Raw genomic sequence first — 22,998 nt, 5'->3', positions numbered from 1 at the left:
GACCGTGAATGATGAGAAAAGTTTAAATGCCAGGGCTGCGTGGTTGTGTGTCCTCTCAAAGGGGGATGCAGGATACGTGTGGCCGGGACAGCTAACTTTGACTATTTTTTAAAAATCGCATTAAAAATACTGACGCAACAATTTCTTATATGCAGCACCTGCAATCCAAGAAAACATTAAAACAAGCATTTGCAATGCAATAGGTCTTGCACTTACGCGAGTTTGAGCTATTGACAATGCAAATAACAATGCCTTTTATTTTTGTTTTCGTTTTCAAAAGATAAATAAAAGGCATTGTCATTTACAATGCCAATAGCTTAAACTCGCGTAACTGCGAGACCTATTGCATTGCAAATGCTTGTTGTATGTGGCGGCCGCCACTGCTCTCTACCCCCTTAATGGTCTCCGAGGCAACAGATACAGAGCTCTGTCTGGTCTGCAATCAACAAACCCACCTTGACCAGTCCAAACTGATCTGACCTTCGACTCTTGGCTTCAGAGCCTGAGAGAACTTGGACAACAGGAAAATGCACTACTCTGGGATATTAAATTTGCAGACAAGCCCTAACACAAATGTCCAGTTCCCAGTAGGAACTGGGGAAGCCAGTGACTTCAGCTGATGCTCCAGTCATGTAGATGGTCACTCCACGGGCATATCTCGACTGCGACCAGTAGATCCAAAGACACACTTTAGGTACAGTTGGGCTTCCGCAGTATAACTGGCCAACTGCTGCACCTGTAGCATTGAAAGACATTACAAGCAGTAGGGTTCTTACGTTTGGCCAGTGTCCTAAGCGGATGCCAGGGAATGGATGCCAGGGTCACAGTGACTTTCTCACTGAAATTCTGATAAGAATAGTTGACTGTGTCGGCATGGGGTCCTTCTTACTTGGGCGTAGGGATTCTTTTGGGAACATTTTATTTTTCTTTGATATTGGAAAGTCAGTAGCTAAGCTGTCCATATGGCCTGTGTTCGGCTCCTCAGGCCGTCCGCCATTACATTTTCCAAAGACATTCTTAAATTATTATAATTAGCCAAATAACAGAAAGTGTTTTTGGCCAAGTCATAGCACTGTATACTTCCGAGCTACCTTCAGGGGTTGGATGGTTCTCATAAATGTTTCCAATATTACATCCCATTTTAAAGAATTATGCAAAGCCAACCATTCCATCTCATTATCTGTGTGTAATATGTCTTTTACTGCAAAAGCCTCTCCAACGGTGTTTAGTTTCTCCTTCTAAATTAAGGACCCCCACTGCGTGACCCCCAGCTCAACTCAACTCAACAGTAAAAGCGTGAAGCGCCTTCAGCGGACTGCCAAAATTTTGGGTTCACTAGAGGAACAAGCATTTTGCAATGCAATAGGTCTCGCATTACTGAAAGTTTGAGCTACTGGTGTTGCTAATAATAATGCAACGCCAATAGCTCAAACTTTCAGTAATGCGACAGCTATTGCATTGCAAATCAATCGCGGCACCCGCGCTTTAGCTTTAAACATCTTATGGTAAAACGCAGGTGCCCCGATTGCTTAAAAAGTAAAGAATTAGCCCCCCAATTTTTTTTCTATTTCTTTACTTTTGAAGCAGTCGCGGCACCCACGCTTTGGCATAAGATGTTTAAATCTATAGCCTGGGTGCCGTTATTGCTACAAAAATAAACAAATAGAAAACAGATGGTGGTCGCACACTTTTTATATTATTTAATTACTTTTCTTACAATGGCGGCACGTTCCGCTTGAGCTTTGAACATCTTAAGCTAAATAAACCGTGTGGCCGCGATTGCTTCATAAGTAAAGAAATATTTAAAAAAGGCATGGGGGTCTTTTTTTCTATTTCTTTACTTTTGAAGCAATCACATCACCCCCGCTTTAGCTTAAGATGTTTATAGATAAAACGGGGTGTGCCGCTATTGTAAGAAAAGTAAAGAAACAGAAAAAAATGAGAGTGGCCGAGTGGCGAGCTGCAAATAACAAAAGAAAAGCGCGGACACCATTATTGGAGCTGAGGCATGCCACGCTGGTTAAATTAATACATTTAAAAAATAGCGTTGGGGAAGTGCGTGTCAGGGATTAAACAAAATAGTGCTCGAGGCTGTAATTAAAACATTCCGAGTAACAACACATCTAACAGGGGTAGTCCTAATGGGAAGTTACAACAAGAGAAAAGGAGGTACTAAGGAGGGACCACTAAGCCTATTGACGATGAAAAGCCACCACTTACAAAGGACAGGGACAAGAGCCAATTGAAAAAATGGAGGAAACTGGGCAGAGCTTCATGCTCATAATTGGAATACAGCATGTCTTGAACACACTGCGCAAGCACTGCCTAGGCAAGACTTAAAAACATGGGGAAGGGCATAAGAGCACCCAAGGCAGGAAAGCACAGCTTCTCCAAGCAACACAGAGGACTTAAATCACAAGTTGTATAATTGTGGGAGAAGCAAGGTGCGAACATTCACTACAGAAGAGTGCATATCTGTGAAAGGATTAGTGGGAGTGTGCACACTTGTGTAAGGAGTAACAAGAGACCATTCACTAGTGGTAGTGTGCGCACCCGTGTGAAGAGCACGGTGGGTACAGTTAGCATACCCTAGTGTCCATGTGCCATGGCTCACTCACACCTCCCACTACTTACGCCTACAATCCAGGGCACCCCTCGAAGTCCTGCTTACGTATGGACCTCATTCTGTGAGCGGAGACTTGAAACCCCCTGTACTCACCATTGGTTCTTCTGAGACCCTCTCAAACTGCACCAGTCGTATCCTGCGCACGTCGCGGCCATTCATGACGATTGGACCATCCGCTGAGGCCGTTCCATTGACGTAGAAGTCCTCCGACACCATGCTGCTGGGGTACGTGATACTCTGCAAAGAGAAAGCAGTGGGTGTCACCACCAGGAGAGGAGGCCTCTTGACTGCACTTCATTCCTTGCCTCCTGTGTCTGCTGCAACTACCACATTCAAATCCTGCCTGCTTTACTGGTTGAATAAAGTGCCGACTGCCATGAAACAGTAGCATCGAGGCGCTAACAAGAGAAACAATCAGAAAATATACAAGTGAAGGAAAAATCGAGATCCGAAGGGCAAGGTTTACATGACTTCTTAAATGGGTCTCCAAGATGCAGCTCGCGAGCCCACCATAGCTCCCCATCCGGTCAGCAAAAAAGCGGGGGGCTGTGGAGTCCAGCAGAGGTGAGAGGGATTGCCTCCTGCATAATGCAGGAGGTTGCACCACCGACCTTCAGACATCTGGAGTGGTAGTGAGCTAAACCAACTGCAGCGACCCAGACCTCATTACCCATAGTGTGACCGACACCGTGGCGCCCTCAACATGGCCAATCACCACACACCATGTTGCAGACACCGCACTGTCAGTTACACTGTTATAGGAAAGAAACATGTCAGCAGTACCCAGAATGGAGCGGCTTGAGTGCAGGACAACATGAATGAAAGAGGAGGTCAGGGTCCAGTACGTAAGAGCAGTGCTGGAAGTGAGGTCACAGACACGTGCTGGCCTGGGTGCAGCATTAATAATGTCCAGCGCTGGAAATGGGCAGCACTTGGTGGGTATCAATGCCACAGTCTTGACCACCTCTGGAGCAATAGTGGTCTCCCTCATCAAACTGTGAGCACAGGTTTATGTATGGTCATCCTTATTGCTATGGTGGACATTCCTGGCATACTGTGGGCATCCTTGGCATTATGGTGCCCAGCTAGCACACATATGCAGAGCTGGCATGGCCTACTGTGGGCATCCTTAGCGTTATGGTGCCCAGCTAGCACACATATGCAGAGCTGGCATAGCCTACGGTGGGCATCCTTAGTACTATGGTGCCCAGCTAGCACACATATGCAGAGCTGGCATGGCATACTGTGGGCATCCTTAGCACTATGGTGCCCAGCTAGCACACATATGCAGAGCTGGCATGGCATACATTGGGCATCCTTAGCACTATGGTGCCCAGCTAGCACACATCTGCAGAGCTGGCATGGCATACTGTGGGCATCCTTAGCACTATGGTGCCCAGCTAGCACACATATGCAGAGCTGGCATGGCCTACGGTGGGCATCCTTAGTACTATGGTGCCCAGCTAGCACACATATGCAGAGCTGGCATGGCATACTGTGGGCATCCTTAGCACTATGGTGCCAGCTAGCACACATATGCAGAGCTGGCATGGCATACTGTGGGCATCCTTAGCACTATGGTGCCCAGCTAGCACACATATGCAGAGCTGGCATGGCATACTGTGGGCATCCTTAGCACTATGGTGCCCAGCTAGCACACATATGCAGAGCTGGCATGGCCTACTGTGGGCATCCTTAGCACTAGGGTGCCTAGCTAGCACACATATGCAGAGCTGGCATGGCATACGTTGGGCATCCTTAGCACTATGGTGCCCAGCTAGCACACATATGCAGAGCTGGCATGGCATACGTTGGGCATCCTTAGCACTATGGTGCCCAGCTAGCACACATATGCAGAGCTGGCATGGCCTACTGTGGGCATCCTTAGCGCTATGGTGCCTAGCTAGCACACATATGCAGAGCTGGCATGGCATACTGTGGGCATCCTTAGCACTATGGTGCCCAGCTAGCACACAAATGCAGAGCTCGCATGGCATACTGTGGGCACCCTTAGTACTATGGTGCCCAGCTAGCACACATATGCAGAGCTGGCATGGCATACGTTGGGCATCCTTGCACTATGGTGCCCAGCTAGCACATATATGCAGAGCTGGCATGGCCTACTGTGGGCATCCTTAGCACTATGGTGCCCAGCTAGCACACATATGCAGAGCTGGCATGGCATACTGTGGGCATCCTTAGCACTATGGTGCCCAGCTAGCACACATATGCAGAGCTGGCATGGCCTACTGTGGGCATCCTTAGCGCTATGGTGCCCAGCTAGCACACATATGCAGAGCTGGCATGGCATACTGTGGGCATCCTTAGCACTATGGTGCCCAGCTAGCACACATATGCATAGCTCGCATGGCATACTGTGGGCACCCTTAGTACTATGGTGCCCAGCTAGCACACATATGCAGAGCTGGCATGGCATACGTTGGGCATCCTTGCACTATGGTGCCCAGCTAGCACATATATGCAGAGCTGGCATGGCCTACTGTGGGCATCCTTAGCACTATGGTGCCCAGCTAGCACACATATGCAGAGCTGGCATGGCCTACGGTGGGCATCCTTAGTACTATGGTGCCCAGCTAGCACACATATGCAGAGCTGGCATGGCATACAGTGGGCATCCTTAGCACTATGGTGCCCAGCTAGCACACATATGCAGAGCTTGCAGGCATTCTGTGGGCATCCTTAGCATTATGGTGCCCAGCTAGCACACATATGCAGAGCTTGCAGGCATTCTGTGGGCATCCTTAGCACTATGGTGCCCAGCTAGCACACATATGCAGAGCTGGCATGGCCTACTGTGGGCATCCTTAGCGCTATGGTGCCTAGCTAGCACACATATGCAGAGCTGGCATGGCATACTGTGGGCATCCTTAGCACTATGGTGCCCAGCTAGCACACAAATGCAGAGCTCGCATGGCATACTGTGGGCACCCTTAGTACTATGGTGCCCAGCTAGCACACATATGCAGAGCTGGCATGGCATACGTTGGGCATCCTTGCACTATGGTGCCCAGCTAGCACATATATGCAGAGCTGGCATGGCCTACTGTGGGCATCCTTAGCACTATGGTGCCCAGCTAGCACACATATGCAGAGCTGGCATGGCATACTGTGGGCATCCTTAGCACTATGGTGCCCAGCTAGCACACATATGCAGAGCTGGCATGGCCTACTGTGGGCATCCTTAGCGCTATGGTGCCCAGCTAGCACACATATGCAGAGCTGGCATGGCATACTGTGGGCATCCTTAGCACTATGGTGCCCAGCTAGCACACATATGCATAGCTCGCATGGCATACTGTGGGCACCCTTAGTACTATGGTGCCCAGCTAGCACACATATGCAGAGCTGGCATGGCATACGTTGGGCATCCTTGCACTATGGTGCCCAGCTAGCACATATATGCAGAGCTGGCATGGCCTACTGTGGGCATCCTTAGCACTATGGTGCCCAGCTAGCACACATATGCAGAGCTGGCATGGCCTACGGTGGGCATCCTTAGTACTATGGTGCCCAGCTAGCACACATATGCAGAGCTGGCATGGCATACAGTGGGCATCCTTAGCACTATGGTGCCCAGCTAGCACACATATGCAGAGCTGGCATGGCATACGTTGGGCATCCTTAGCACTATGGTGCCCAGCTAGCACACATATGCAGAGCTTGCATGGCCTACTGTGGGCATCCTTATCACTATGGTGCCCAGCTAGCACACATATGCAGAGCTTTCAGGCATTCTGTGGGCATCCCTGATAACATCATGTCCACCCTTGAGATGCTGGCGGCTGTAAGGGGTATCCTCAGAGCATCCTTGGACCTATCAAGGTCGTTTCAAGGGATGCGATAATGTAACACGGGCAGGTGCAGTGAACCCATACACTGCTGGAAGTTGTACATATACGCACTTGCTGAAAATGGCAAAAGGATGTTTGTAGCCAAACATGTATTAACTACAAATGAGAGCCTACAGTTCAAGGCAGAGAAAAATGTCTAACACTAAGAAGGCGTTTGAAGGAGGCCACTGAAGCATCTATGTCTGTTTGTATGTGTGCAGTATTTCTGTGGCACGAACCCAGCTAAAAAGCAGCAGAGCGCTCGCAGGTCAGGGTACAAGACAAGCATAAAGCTGACAGTGATGTGGGAGGTAGATGGCTTGTGGATGGTTCATGCGCTGTGATGGAGGGAAGAGGTGAAGCCCATTCAGGACCCCAGGGAGGGTAAGTGGGTGGTACGGTCGACTGCAACAGTGAGAGGTTTCCAGTCATAATGATCCATGCCCCTCTGACAGAGGAACAGGGAGGATGCTGGCTAGTGCTTTGAAATACATTTTCTTGCCACCAAAGCTGCTATTCCAGCAGTAAGGGGAGGGTTTCCTTGTTCTCAATTTCCACACAGTTTCTTGCTAGCTATGTCTCCAATAAAGCTTCTGGGTGTCTGCACATCTGGTATGAAGCACGTCATCGTGGAATGTATTCTCACTCTACAAAAAAGTCTGCTCCCTAAATGCTTTTGCAATATCAAACATTTGCACTTTTTTTGATCCAGCCAACAGCAAGCCCGGTACCCATGTGTAGGGCGGGAGAGGCATGCATGGGTCGGCAGACCCACCAGAGATGGCAGCATGTGGAGGGCAGACAAACCATGCATGGGTCGGCAGACCCACCAGAGATGACAGTATGTGGAGGGCAGGCAAGGCATGCATGGGTCGGCAGACCAACCAGAGATGGCGACATGTGCAGGGCTGGCAAACCATGCATGGGTCGGCAGATCCACCAGAGATGGCAGCATGTGCAGGGCGGGCAAACCAGGCATGGGTCGGCAGACCAACCAGAGATGGCAGCATGTGGAGGGCGGGCGAGGCATGCACTGGTCAGCAAACCCACCAGAGATGGCAGCATGTGCAGGGCGGGCGAGGCATGCATGGGTCAGCAGACCCACCAGAGACGGCAGCATGTGGAGGGTGGGCAAATCATGCACGGGTCAGCAGACCCACCGGAGATGACAGCATGTGGAGAGCGGGCAAATCATGCACGGGTCGGCAGACCGACCGGAGACTGCAGCATTTGGTGGGCGGGTAAGGCATGCACGGGTCAGCAGACCCAACAGAGACGGCAGCATGTGGAGGGCGGGCAAACCATGCATGGGTCGGCAGACCAACCAGAGATGGCAGCATGTGGAGGATGGGCGAGGCATGCACGGGTCAGCAGACCCACCAGAGACGGCAGCATGTGGAGGGCAGGCAAACCATGCATGGGTCGGCAGCCCAACCAGAGATGGCAGCATATGGAGGGCGGGCGAGGCATGCACGGGTCAGCAGACCCACCAGAGACGGCAGCATGTGGAGGGCAGGCAAACCATGCATGGGTCGGCAGCCCAACCAGAGTTGGCAGCATGTGGAGGGCGGGCGAGGCATGCACGGGTCAACAGACCCACCAGAGATGGCAGCATGTGCAGGGCGGGCGAGGCATGCATGGGTCAGCAGACCCACCAGAGACGGCAGCATGTGGAGGGTGGGCAAGGCATGCATAGGTCGGCAGACCAACCAGAGACAGCAGGATATGGAGAGCGGGCAAATCATGCACGGGTCAGCAGACCCACCGGAGATGACAGCATGTGGAGAGCGGGCAAATCATGCACGGGTCGGCAGACCGACCGGAGACTGCAGCATTTGGTGGGCGGGTAAGGCATGCACGGGTCAGCAGACCCAACAGAGACGGCAGCATGTGGAGGGCGGGCAAACCATGCAAGGGTCGGCAGACCAACCAGAGATGGCAGCATGTGGAGGATGGGCGAGGCATGCACGGGTCAGCAGACCCACCAGAGACGGCAGCATGTGGAGGGCAGGCAAACCATGCATGGGTCGGCAGCCCAACCAGAGATGGCAGCATATGGAGGGCGGGCGAGGCATGCACGGGTCAGCAGACCCACCAGAGACGGCAGCATGTGGAGGGCAGGCAAACCATGCATGGGTCGGCAGCCCAACCAGAGTTGGCAGCATGTGGAGGGTGGGCGAGGCATGCACGGGTCAGCAGACCCATCAGAGACGGCAGCATGTGGAGGGCAAGCAAACCATGCATGGGTCGGCAGACCAACCAGAGATGGCAGCATGTGGAGGATGGGCGAGGCATGCACGGGTCAGCAGACCCACCAGAGACGGCAGCATGTGGAGGGCAGGCAAACCATGCATGGGTCGGCAGCCCAACCAGAGTTGGCAGCATGTGGAGGGCGGGCGAGGCATGCACGGGTCAACAGACCCACCAGAGATGGCAGCATGTGCAGGGCGGGCGAGGCATGCATGGGTCAGCAGACCCACCAGAGACGGCAGCATGTGGAGGGTGGGCAAGGCATGCATAGGTCGGCAGACCAACCAGAGACAGCAGGATATGGAGAGCGGGCAAATCATGCACGGGTCAGCAGACCCACCGGAGATGACAGCATGTGGAGAGCGGGCAAATCATGCACGGGTCGGCAGACCGACCGGAGACTGCAGCATTTGGTGGGCGGGTAAGGCATGCACGGGTCAGCAGACCCAACAGAGACGGCAGCATGTGGAGGGCGGGCAAACCATGCAAGGGTCGGCAGACCAACCAGAGATGGCAGCATGTGGAGGATGGGCGAGGCATGCACGGGTCAGCAGACCCACCAGAGACGGCAGCATGTGGAGGGCAGGCAAACCATGCATGGGTCGGCAGCCCAACCAGAGATGGCAGCATATGGAGGGCGGGCGAGGCATGCACGGGTCAGCAGACCCACCAGAGACGGCAGCATGTGGAGGGCAGGCAAACCATGCATGGGTCGGCAGCCCAACCAGAGTTGGCAGCATGTGGAGGGTGGGCGAGGCATGCACGGGTCAGCAGACCCATCAGAGACGGCAGCATGTGGAGGGTGGGCAAATCATGCACGGGTCAGCAGACCCACCGGAGATGACAGCATGTGGAGAGCGGGCAAATCATGCACGGGTCGGCAGACCGACCGGAGACTGCAGCATTTGGTGGGCGGGTAAGGCATGCACGGGTCAGCAGACCCAACAGAGACGGCAGCATGTGGAGGGCGGGCAAACCATGCATGGGTCGGCAGACCAACCAGAGATGGCAGCATGTGGAGGATGGGCGAGGCATGCACGGGTCAGCAGACCCACCAGAGACGGCAGCATGTGGAGGGCAGGCAAACCATGCATGGGTCGGCAGCCCAACCAGAGATGGCAGCATATGGAGGGCGGGCGAGGCATGCACGGGTCAGCAGACCCACCAGAGACGGCAGCATGTGGAGGGCAGGCAAACCATGCATGGGTCGGCAGCCCAACCAGAGTTGGCAGCATGTGGAGGGCGGGCGAGGCATGCACGGGTCAACAGACCCACCAGAGATGGCAGCATGTGCAGGGCGGGCGAGGCATGCATGGGTCAGCAGACCCACCAGAGACGGCAGCATGTGGAGGGTGGGCAAGGCATGCATAGGTCGGCAGACCAACCAGAGACAGCAGGATATGGAGAGCGGGCAAATCATGCACGGGTCAGCAGACCCACCGGAGATGACAGCATGTGGAGAGCGGGCAAATCATGCACGGGTCGGCAGACCGACCGGAGACTGCAGCATTTGGTGGGCGGGTAAGGCATGCACGGGTCAGCAGACCCAACAGAGACGGCAGCATGTGGAGGGCGGGCAAACCATGCAAGGGTCGGCAGACCAACCAGAGATGGCAGCATGTGGAGGATGGGCGAGGCATGCACGGGTCAGCAGACCCACCAGAGACGGCAGCATGTGGAGGGCAGGCAAACCATGCATGGGTCGGCAGCCCAACCAGAGATGGCAGCATATGGAGGGCGGGCGAGGCATGCACGGGTCAGCAGACCCACCAGAGACGGCAGCATGTGGAGGGCAGGCAAACCATGCATGGGTCGGCAGCCCAACCAGAGTTGGCAGCATGTGGAGGGTGGGCGAGGCATGCACGGGTCAGCAGACCCATCAGAGACGGCAGCATGTGGAGGGCAAGCAAACCATGCATGGGTCGGCAGACCAACCAGAGATGGCAGCATGTGGAGGATGGGCGAGGCATGCACGGGTCAGCAGACCCACCAGAGACGGCAGCATGTGGAGGGCAGGCAAACCATGCATGGGTCGGCAGCCCAACCAGAGTTGGCAGCATGTGGAGGGCGGGCGAGGCATGCACGGGTCAACAGACCCACCAGAGATGGCAGCATGTGCAGGGCGGGCGAGGCATGCATGGGTCAGCAGACCCACCAGAGACGGCAGCATGTGGAGGGTGGGCAAGGCATGCATAGGTCGGCAGACCAACCAGAGACAGCAGGATATGGAGAGCGGGCAAATCATGCACGGGTCAGCAGACCCACCGGAGATGACAGCATGTGGAGAGCGGGCAAATCATGCACGGGTCGGCAGACCGACCGGAGACTGCAGCATTTGGTGGGCGGGTAAGGCATGCACGGGTCAGCAGACCCAACAGAGACGGCAGCATGTGGAGGGCGGGCAAACCATGCAAGGGTCGGCAGACCAACCAGAGATGGCAGCATGTGGAGGATGGGCGAGGCATGCACGGGTCAGCAGACCCACCAGAGACGGCAGCATGTGGAGGGCAGGCAAACCATGCATGGGTCGGCAGCCCAACCAGAGATGGCAGCATATGGAGGGCGGGCGAGGCATGCACGGGTCAGCAGACCCACCAGAGACGGCAGCATGTGGAGGGCAGGCAAACCATGCATGGGTCGGCAGCCCAACCAGAGTTGGCAGCATGTGGAGGGTGGGCGAGGCATGCACGGGTCAGCAGACCCATCAGAGACGGCAGCATGTGGAGGGCAAGCAAACCATGCATGGGTCGGCAGACCAACCAGAGATGGCAGCATGTGGAGGATGGGCGAGGCATGCACGGGTCAGCAGACCCACCAGAGACGGCAGCATGTGGAGGGCAGGCAAACCATGCATGGGTCGGCAGCCCAACCAGAGATGGCAGCATATGGAGGGCGGGCGAGGCATGCACGGGTCAGCAGACCCACCAGAGACGGCAGCATGTGGAGGGCAGGCAAACCATGCATGGGTCGGCAGCCCAACCAGAGTTGGCAGCATGTGGAGGGCGGGCGAGGCATGCACGGGTCAGCAGACCCACCAGAGATGGCAGCATGTGCAGGGCGGGCGAGGCATGCATGGGTCAGCAGACCCACCAGAGACGGCAGCATGTGGAGGGTGGGCAAGGCATGCATAGGTCGGCAGACCAACCAGAGACAGCAGGATATGGAGAGCGGGCAAATCATGCACGGGTCAGCAGACCCACCGGAGATGACAGCATGTGGAGAGCGGGCAAATCATGCACGGGTCGGCAGACCGACCGGAGACTGCAGCATTTGGTGGGTGGGTAAGGCATGCACGGGTCAGCAGACCCAACAGAGACGGCAGCATGTGGAGGGCGGGCAAACCATGCATGGGTCGGCAGACCAACCAGAGATGGCAGCATGTGGAGGATGGGCGAGGCATGCACGGGTCAGCAGACCCACCAGAGACGGCAGCATGTGGAGGGCAGGCAAACCATGCATGGGTCGGCAGCCCAACCAGAGATGGCAGCATATGGAGGGCGGGCGAGGCATGCACGGGTCAGCAGACCCACCAGAGACGGCAGCATGTGGAGGGCAGGCAAACCATGCATGGGTCGGCAGCCCAACCAGAGTTGGCAGCATGTGGAGGGTGGGCGAGGCATGCACGGGTCAGCAGACCCATCAGAGACGGCAGCATGTGGAGGGCAAGCAAACCATGCATGGGTCGGCAGCCCAACCAGAGATGGCAGCTTGTGGAGGGCGGGCGAGGCATGCACGGGTCAGCAGACCCATCAGAGACGGCAGCATGTGGAGGGCAAGCAAACCATGCATGGGTCGGCAGCCCAACCAGAGATGGCAGCATGTGGAGGGTGGGCAAGGCAGGCACGGGTCAGCAGAACCCCCAGAGACGGCAGCATGTGGAGGGCGGGCGAGGCATGCACGGGTCAGCAAGTGGAGACGGCGAGGCAGGGGGCATGCGTCTAAAGTGTACTTCCTGGTGGTGCACTGCACATGGTGGGGTCTGTGGTGCCTGTGCTGGGGTATCATTGCAACCAGGACGTCACCAGCCTGATAGGGCTGTACATGCGCTGCTTGGCACCACAGCACCCTCAACAGGGGCTCAAGGGGTTAAAAGGACTGCGCTGCCCTTGCAGAAGGTACATTCGTGGGGCAGAGGCAGCGCGCAGTAAATTCGAGAGGGGGAGAGCGGCGCTATTCTGAATTGTTCAGGGCCTCAGAGCGAACCTGCATGCAGCGCAATGTTGGACCGCGCCACCCTGCCCTTACCTGGTTGTCATTCTCAGACTGCTCCCGTTTCCCGGGCAGCATAGCCCGTCAGCTGCCTCATTGGCGGCTATTGTAACTCTGCCTTCGAATCCTCCAAATCTAAGACATGTACTGGCTGTTGTGTTGTGTCTCTTCTGGTAACACTGTACTGGCGTGAAGTGTTGATAAAACTGGTCCGTTGCAACCAACTAGATACCTGCAATGTTTAGCACTTATGCCTCACCGGTTATGTAATTATATATATAAGGTAGTAAGACCCGAGCCTCCCTAAACATTCCCCAAAGGTATCCACATATAGAAAAGCCTTGGATTCAATGTGAAATAAAAGTTAGTGTCGGACATGTAAATGTGACACATATGTTGGTGTTGTGTGTGGAGTCCAGAAAGCTTTCCTTTTTTTAAGTGCCCAATCTTACCAACCTTTAAATAAAGTTATTTTGCTCTTTGATCTTACAGCAGTCAGTATCTTTTTTAGAGTAGCAGGCCAAAATTACACAAACGGCTCGTCCAACACAATTCAGACCACAACCGCTTGTGCAGGCTCTAACTTGCAAGATGTACAGCGGGACCGGACAGTGTTGTTATGCCCTGGGGAATATTTAAACTGTGCTTCTGTTCCCACCTAAGCGACTGGTAACACGGCTGTAAGCGGTTTTAGGAGAGGGTACTTTGGCTCGTTTTTTAGGGCTCTGGGAGTACTATTCTAAAATATATTCTATCTTTACCAGTTTCTATGCGCTGGCGGACAAGTACCACACATTGCTTCGACGTGCAAAATCAGCCTTGAGAAAGTCAGTTCTTGCCGAAACATATGTCGGCTGCACTCCGAGTTGCATGATAAATCCTTGTGAATAGTATATGACGTTCCCTACCATTGTAATAAAAAATATGCTACCAGTGTTAGAATGGGTGAATACGATGTCAATGTATACCATGTTATGTGCAGGCCTGACATTGTTGGGGAGAAGGAGTGGACGCACTTAGATGTACAGCGAGGGACGCACCTTGAAGCAGTAACAGTATGCGTGAGAGAACAGAATGGTTCTCATTGCGAGTGTGAGCATGTGGTTACACCCAAATATCTTTTTGTTTTTCCAGAAAAAAAGAACCATGTTTTAAATATATTTATTTCCTTAGAGTGTGACTACAGGGGTCCCTGAAACCTCCTCCCATGGGACATTAAAGACGCTACGTTGTGGTAAGAATGATTGAGGGCTGGTCTCCCAATCCAAGTTAAAACCTTTTTTTTTACTGTTAACTCACTTTTGCAGTGTCACGAAAATATCTCACTAGCATGCAAATACTACGCTACTAATGTTCTTTTTAGGTCGATCCTAACACAGCGCGCATGCGCTGCCCTAGGAGAGGTCCTCTTGGAAACACTCCTCACTTTATTAAAGCTCATGCGTGTGGTTGTCACATTTTATTGGCCTTTGCCTGTGGCTTTCAATAATGAAAGCACGCAAATGGCCAAAGACGGGTGCATGTCCCGCCTTTTCAGTAAAACTTCACTCCCATGGCCTTTGGGTCTCGGGAGCGAGCGCAGGGTGCCAGCTTAATTCTTGGATCATGTTACTAATTGACCTAGGCTTTCTTTTTTCTCAGCTTTCCCTTATCTTACAAAATTGGGACCTCCGCTTCTTCTCTCCCCTCTACGGAATGGGCCCCTTTCTCTTCCCTCTTCTTTCCTTCGCATGCACCCCTTGTCTCCACGCCTTGAGACATCTCCCTTCCTATTTCCATTCAGCCTGTCCGTGTTTAAAAAAAACATTCCGCTTCTTCTCTCCCCTCTACGTAATGGGCCCCTTTCTCAGCCCCCTTCTTTCCTTCGCATGCACCCCCTGTCTCCACGCCGTGAGACACCCTCTCTTCCTATTTCCTTTCAGCCTGTCAGTTTTGTTTTTTTAAACAGTCCGCTTCTTCTCTCCCCTCTACGTAATGGGCCCCTTTCTCTCCCCTCTTCTTTCCTTGTCACCAAACGTGATTCCAACTGCGTATTGCAAATATTTAGAAATTACACAATAGTATTTAATAGTGTGTGTATAATAAAGGTATATTTGCTTTTTGAATACAAAAAAATAACTGAGTCCATTTTTTTACTGTTATTAATGCATAATAGTAGTAGCCGAAACTAACTCCCTTTAATAGGCTACCAACTACACAACAGTAAAACAGTAAACTGCTACAGGTGGGTACTTATATTTCATTTACAGAACACTTAGCAAATTATAACGTATGGACTCCTAATATACAGCAAAACTACTTACACCTCCCAAAGGTGAGACCTATTGGCTGTGCCAATGCTTGTTATAAATAGAGCACCCATATACTGATTTATGTATTCACAGGTATCCAAGAATCACAATGTTAGCTAATAGGCAGACATAGGTCACCCTAACACGGAAGCAAGATCTAATACCATATTGTAAACCAGGACCCCGACTCTCGTCGTGAAGAATGCCATGGACCATTGGAGCCAAAGGCAGAAACATGTAGATAACGGTAACCCTAATCCCCACATCCCATAGTTTTAATACCAAGTAGTATACCCTACTATTAAATGCAAATTGGGGTACTAAATTGGTTTTTAACTCACTATTTGAGAGGGCCCTCACTTTAATGATTAGACGTGCCTCCCTGTCATCAGGTGTAGGCGCGCTCTCTATGAAGCCGGGTTTTTTAGAGAGCGAGGGCTGCCTATGATGAAGCATGACACCTGGTGGGGTGTGAGGACAGCCCTTCACAATTTTTGATATGCCCAGCACTCCTATCAAGTAGTGCTATTTCGGACACAGTAATGTAATATAAGTGATTAGAACTTTAGGGTAGCTACAACTGTGTGTTTATTGACAACGGCAATACCAATAAATGCGATGCAAACATATGCCATAATTTATGCCCCTATAACAATGTCCATGAATGCAATGTCAATATATGACATAATCTACGCCCGTACAACTGTGTCTATACCTAGCAGAAACAATGTTAATATCTGCCATAATCCATGCATGCACAACTGTGTCGATACTAGCAGAAACAATGTTAATATCTGCCATAATCCATGCACGCACAACTGTGTCGATACTAGCAGAAACAATGTTAATATCTGCCATAATCCATGCACGCACAACTGTGTCGATACTAGCAGAAACAATGTTAATATCTGCCATAATCCATGCACGCACAACTGTGTCGATACTAGCAGAAACAATGTTAATATCTGCCATAATCCATGCATGCACAACTGTGTCGATACCAGCAGAAACAATGTTAATATCTGCCATAATCCATGCACGCACAACTGTGTCGATACTAGCAGAAACAATGTTAATATCTGCCATAATCCATGCACGCACAACTGTGTCGATACTAGCAGAAACAATGTTAATATCTGCCATAATCCATGCACGCACAACGGTGTCGATACCAGCAGAAACAATGTTAATATCTGCCATAATCCATGCACGCACAACTGTGTCTATACTAGCAGAAACAATGTTAATATCTGCCATAATCCATGCACGCACAACTGTGTCGATACTAGCAGAAACAATGTTAATATCTGCCATAATCCATGCACGCACAACTGTGTCGATACTAGCAGAAACAATGTTAATATCTGCCATAATCCATGCACGCACAACTGTGTCGATACTATCAGAAACAATGTTAATATCTGCCATAATCCATGCGCGCATAGCAATGGTGATACCCGTAGATACAAAGTCAATGTACACCATGATCTCGGCGTGCATACCAATGTCAATATCATTAAAGATAATCTTGATGTACGCTATGACAACTTCAAGCACAATACTGTGAATATCGGTAAAAATTATACCAATGACCGCCACATTATTTGTAGAAGTTCTAATGAACTGGTATCATTGCTCTCGGATTCACCCTAGGTGACTTCCCCATCAATCCCGAGTCAGAGATACGTGATCAGGTTGGTCCTGCAATGCCAACCCAATACCTACCAAGTGACAGATCACTGGTAGGGCCTCACTTAGCCGGAAGACAAACATGCACCCAGGGAAACGCTGATCAATCCCACAGAAAGACAGTTGCACCACAAATAGGTCCGATGAAATTGGCCCCAATAAAACATGCTTGGCCAAAGGTGCGCATTCCCCCAAAAATACCACAAAGCTAGATGCCACATGTAGATAGAAACATTCAGGACACAACATGTACACCACACGCAGTGATCACACACTACCCACACCAGACATCTGGACACATACACACTGGCCCACACTAGCTCTTCTCGAGGTTGAGAGCCATCTGTGTCCTTATCAGATGACCAAGCTTGTTATTTATGACTAAGATGCTTTTTCAAGAATGCAGAATTGGATTATTGGACCTCACGAGATGTATATATTGTCAGCCGAAACTTGGTACAGGGAGATACTTTCTTCAGACGCACTCGGTCGATACGCTACCAGTCGCTGCGTTCAATTAAACCAACTTGTTCCTGTTTTGCCAAATGACTCTTATCTTTTTATTTCTTTAAGGTGAATTCATATCCGAGCAATAGAAGCAAATTTAAAATACAAGGAATTATAATGTGGACTTAATTTTACCAGTCAAGGAGACTTTGTAATTTTATAATTATTATTATAGTTCAGCGTACATCCGGTCCCATACTGCCGTGGGTGCCTTCACAGCAGAAACGTGATTACGTGAGCTGGGATTTAACCTATGCATGTGAGTATTCAACGTTCACAGCTGCTGCCTGTACCCCGGCAGAAGGGATAGCGCTGACCGGACAGCCTTTTTATTGGGGGTGTTTAATGTGTCCAAGACTGTATCTTAAGGCCACATTTAGAGTTTGGCAGAAAGCTGCTCAACCACAAATGTGACGGATGGCCCGCCTGCATTGTTACAAGAACCTTATAGCCTACGTCACTTGTAATAAGGCAGATGGGAGACCCGCCACATTTGTAACCGAGTAACCCGTTCACTAAACATCTTGTTGCACCATAATGGACTACAGTTACCAAGTTTAGAGATGACCGCCATCTGAGCAATCACCACTGTAAAATGAAACGAACCACCCGCACAGCAGCTCCCGTCAAGGTACGAAATGTTTCGTGGATAGCCACCGTCAGTTTTGACCGCTATGCACCAAAATCTTAACATTTTGTTTTTTCAAAAACAAACTTAAAAAGTGGGACTTTGTTTTTGAAAAATAAAAAAAATAATGTCCCACACACGTTTGGAGTTTTCCCTCAGGCTGTGGGAGGGTCATTATTGTTTATTTCTGTCCCTTACCACCAGGGTTTTCATGGCGGTGATGGACTGGAAAAAAAGGACATCTCACCGTCCACCCTAAATAAGGTGAGTAATGTAATGTCTTCTTCCGGCGGGCAGTCAGAGGAAACTTTCTGCAGACTGAGCCAGTGGTGGATCAATAGATGAAACCTTACTCTCGGCCAGTCTATAATGAGATTGAATAAGATTTACAAACACACTTATGTTTGTATTGAGTTAAAATATATAAGAAACATTTTTCAATCCCTGCAGTTTTAAAACATTTAGCACACAGCGCGTTGGACCACACCAGATGAACCCTCAAAGAGTGTCTCAAAGCCACATCAGAGCAGAGTATGGTGGTGCATGAACCTGCTTTTTTTTCACAACTAATTTTATTGGGTTTTTGTCACAAAACAGGACCAGTATGGCCCTCATACATATAAAAGACATTATTATAGAAAATCCAAGAACACTATAAACACATGGACCTGCACATTGTCCACCCGGCCGACCGCATGACCCTGTTTTTAACCTTGCCCCTCACTGTCAGCAAGCTCGGTGTCGCTGCAGGCAAGACACTCTAAGTCAGGTGTCGCCAACCGGTCGATCGCAAGCGCTGACACCTTCAGAGTAGCTCACAGCCTTAAGTTTAATTATTTTTAAAAACGCAGACGGTCACATTTTTCTTTTAAAGGCTGCCTTTATTTTACATTTTTATCTTCAGGCAGCAGATAGCAGGGTCTTATAATGAGCTTTGCTGGTGTTAGATTTCTGACCCAGGGCACAGAGGTGAAGGACTAAGGCACTGAGGTAGTTAGATAGGCATTTTGTGTTTTCGTGGGTGGCGAAGAGGTCTATCTGTGGATGCCCCCACCTTTGAAAGAACGGATGAAGAACCTGTGGGTGAAGTTCCCACTCGTGGATCTGTTGCGTCTGTCTGCTGAGCAGATCTGCCACGGTGTTTTGGACTCCTGGGACATGTTGAGCTAGGAGAAAGATTTTGTGTGGAATTGCCCATCTCCATATGCTCTGTGATTATTGAGAGAGCTGTGGAGAGTGTGTGCCGCCTTGTTTTTGAATATAATACATGGCCGTCATGTTGTCTGTACGAATGAGGACTGCCTTGCCTGAAATGTGTGTTTGAAAAGATTTTAGGGCTAGAAAGAATGCCAGTAACTCCAGGTGGTTGATGTGGAGTAACTTTTGTTGTGGCGTCCATGTGCCCTGCACTGTGAGGTGTAATAGATGAGCTCCCCAGCCGGAGAGCAATGGGTCCGTTGTTAGTACTATTTGAGAAACCGGGTCCAGGAACGGTCGACCTTTGGAAAGGTTTGTGGTGTTCCACCACTGCAGAGAGCGATGGGTGCGACCGTCTACCAACACCAGATCTGTCAGTTGCCCCTGGGCCTGGTTCCATTGGCGCGCTAAGCACTCTTGGAGTGGACGCATCTGGAGTCTTGCGTGAGGCACTATGAAAATGCAAGAGGCCATCATCCCTATTAGTTGCATAAACACTCTTGCTGGGAGTGAGTGTTGAAGTATGAATTTTTTATGCAACCGTGAAGCCTAGTTGGTGAAGTAGTTGGATTCTAGTGGCGGTGTGGTGTACACATTGGTTGTAGGACATGGCTTTTATCAGCCAGTCATCCAGATACGGGAAGACGTGAATGTGCTGTCTTCTGAGGTGTGCCGTCACTACCGCTAGGCACTTGGTAAATACCCGTGGTGCTGTTGTGACCCCGAATGGGAGCACCTTGAACTGGTAGTGTTGCCCGTCCACTACGAATCTGAGGTACTTTCTGTGGGCATGATGTACCGGAATGTGAAAGTACGCGTCTTTCAAGTCCAGTGTGGTGAGAAAGTCGTTCTGGGAGAGGAGCGGAAGTACTTGCTGAAGCATTACCATGTGAAAACGGTCTGAGTGTATGTATGTGTTTAGGGGCCGGAGATCTAGAATAGGTCGTAGAGTCTCGTCCCTTTTTGGTATTAGAAAATATAGGGAGTAGACCCCTAAATTTTGCTAGTTGACGGGAACGTGTTCTATTGCCTGTTTTTGTAGGAGGGAGATTAACTCCTGCTTTAGTAATGTGGAATGTTCTTGTGACATTGGGCGTTGCCTGGGTGGGATGTTTGGGGGGTAGATGTTAATTCCAGGCAGTATCCTGACCGAATAATTTGGGTCACCCATTTGTCTGAGGTGATGGTCTCCCAGAGATGAAGGAAATTTTTAAGTCTGCCCCCGACCGGAGTGGGATGGTCTGGAGGGAGCGGGGGGAAGTCATTGGGTAGGTGGTGTGGCAGAGCAGGCAGTATTTGTTTTTCCTCTGCCTTTATTATTATTGCCCCTATAGCCGCCTCTTTGATAACCCCTTGTGAAGGTGGACTGAGTGGGGGATTTGTAGGAAGTGGACGTGTTATCTGAGGAGTAGCCTCTAGATGTACTCCGAAAGGAAGAGCGGCGAAAAGAGCGCCTAGGAGGGTGTGACTGCAGGGCTCCCATGGACTTCGCCGTATCAGTGTCCTTCTTCATTTTTTCGAGGGCCTCATCAACCTTTGGGCCGAATAGGTGTTGTTGGTCAAAGGGATAATTCGGAATGGAGGCTTGTACCTCTGGTTTAAAACCTGATATTCTTAGCCAAGCATGGAGACGGAGGAGGACGCTAGTATTAATGGCCCTGGAGGCTGTGTCTGCTGCATCTAAGGCACAGCGTATAGAGGTGTTAGTTATTGTCTTACCCTCTTGAATTTATTCATTGGCCCTAGTTTTATATCTTTCAGGGAGGTGGTGCATTATGGTCTCTAGTTCATCATAATGTGCCCTATCGTATCTGGCCAATAGCGCTTGGGTGTTGGCGATATGCCATATGTTGGCTGCCTGTGACGCAGTGCGCTTTCCTGATGCGTCCAGTAGCTTTGACTCTTTGTCAGGTGGTGGTGCTTCGCCTGACGCCTGGGAATTAGATCTTTTTCTTGCCGTGGAAACGACTAGGGAATCTAGTGGCGCTGGCCCTTTGATATAGGCGGGATCTGTGGGGGCAGCTTTGTATTTTTTCTCTATGCGTGGGTTAATGACCCTGGCCCTGACTGGGTCCTTAAAAACCTTGGGCGCCTGCTTCACCACTCACTTAAGCATAGGTAGTTTAGAGGTAGACCTATGTGTGGTATCAAAAGTGTCGAGGAGGAAATCCTCCTCCACTGGTCAGTGTGCAACTCCACCCCGTGATAGTGTGCCGCCCTTTGAAGTAGGTGGTGGAAACCTAATGAATCTTCCGGTGGAGATGGCCTGGAAGGGTAAAGGTCATCTTGTGGGACGTCGGGAATATCTGGGTTATTGTAGTCGTCCCATGGGTCTGGGGATCCTGTAGGTGTGGGGTCTTGTGGCACATCCCCTGTATCGTGATATGGGTACCCTTGATCATCATCGTCTGGAGATGGAGTCGGAGAGCGATGAGGTGGGGGTGGAGAAGGTGGAGGGGGCGGAGGTGGAGAGGGTGGAGGAGGTGGAGGAGGTGGGGAAGGTATTCTGAAAGGGGAGGTAGCAGAGTCCTTCCCCTTTGGAGGTGGAGGCGGAGCCGGTTTGTCCAAATGTCTCTTTTTGGAAGAGAGTGCCAAATGTCCAGTTTTTAGATCCCTGGTGAGAATTTTTTGTAAGGGATCAGGTGTAAATAGTTCCTGTGACAGTGTTTGGTCCGTCGGCGCCAAAGTCTTCGGGCCGATGATTTTTTATGCTTGTCTGTGCCAGTTTGCTTAGCACTGGGCTTGGAAACCTCCGATTTCTTGGTCGGCGCCGAGGCGGGCTTCGGCTTGGAAGTGTCGGTGCCGAGGGTCTTATGGGGTTTGGTTGGTACCGAAGATGGCGTCGGTACGGAGCCGCTGGGTTTCGACCCCGAGTGCTTTGGTGCCGAGCTCGGTGTCGAGGTAGAGGCAGGTTTCTTTTTCGGTGCCGAAGTGTGTTTCTCGGCACCGCTGGCAGGCTGGCTCGAGCCCGAGTCGCCGGAAGGCTCATTTGGCTTCTTCACCGGGCCCGAAGGTGGGGTGTGCGAAGCAGTGTCTTTGGTTTTGCCTAGGCCCGGAGGTGAAGGCGTGACTGAAGCTTTTTTGGGTATTGGCGCGAGTGTGGGGGGGGTATATTACTCATGACCCTCTGCGCCGGAGTGATGTCCTCCAAGTCTGAGTCGTCGGCCTCGGAAGCACTGACGAGGTCCTCTTGGTGCGCTGCTGTCCCGGATCTTCGGTGTCATCGCCGAAGATATCGACTGGAACGGAGGTTGAGGAGTGTGCCATGTTTCGTCTGGCTCTTCAGTCCCGAATAGTCTTTTTCGATCTGAAAGACTTACAGGCTGGACAGTCTCGAGCCTCGTATTCAGGGGAGAGGCAGAGGTTGCATACCTCATGAAGATCAGTGTGGGGGAATTTGGACCCACATCGAGGGCACTTCTTAAATGGAGTTCTTTCCATCAGCCGGGACCGGAGCTTGGGTAGGCCCGAAGGCCGCCGTCGACGACTGGAATCGAAGATTTGTCGATGAGAAGGTGTGTTGCTTGAGGAGATCGCGATCGAAACAATACCGCGATGTGAGGTGAGGATTCCGCTTCGATCGTCGAACTGGAAAATGTTCGGAACCGGAGCGCGAAAATTACATCCGAGCCCGATGGCGGAAAAAAACAATCTGAGGATGGAGCCGAAGCCCATGCGCAATACGATCCAAAGGAGGAGTCACCGACCTCGTGACTTCCAAAGACTTTCCAAGAGGAAAAACAAACTGCA

General features: G+C 51.2%; 1 protein-coding gene across 1 annotated transcript in view; it reads right to left on the bottom strand.

Moving 5' to 3' along the window:
• Positions 1 to 22,998, bottom strand: part of MPP1 (MAGUK p55 scaffold protein 1) — a 203,656-nt gene that overhangs the window by 91,255 nt on the left and 89,403 nt on the right. The window contains exon 2 of the mRNA XM_085630367.1: positions 2,720 to 2,863. Coding sequence (XP_085486493.1) covers positions 2,720 to 2,863 — 144 coding nt within the window. The remainder of the gene's footprint in view (positions 1 to 2,719; positions 2,864 to 22,998) is intronic.

The sequence above is a fragment of the Triturus cristatus genome, chromosome 10 (assembly GCF_964204655.1).
Source record: "Triturus cristatus chromosome 10, aTriCri1.1, whole genome shotgun sequence".
In the NCBI taxonomy this organism is placed as follows: Eukaryota; Metazoa; Chordata; class Amphibia; order Caudata; family Salamandridae; genus Triturus; species Triturus cristatus.
The sequence above is the reverse complement of the archived record's forward strand: the minus strand, read 5'-3'. Positions and strand labels throughout refer to the sequence as shown.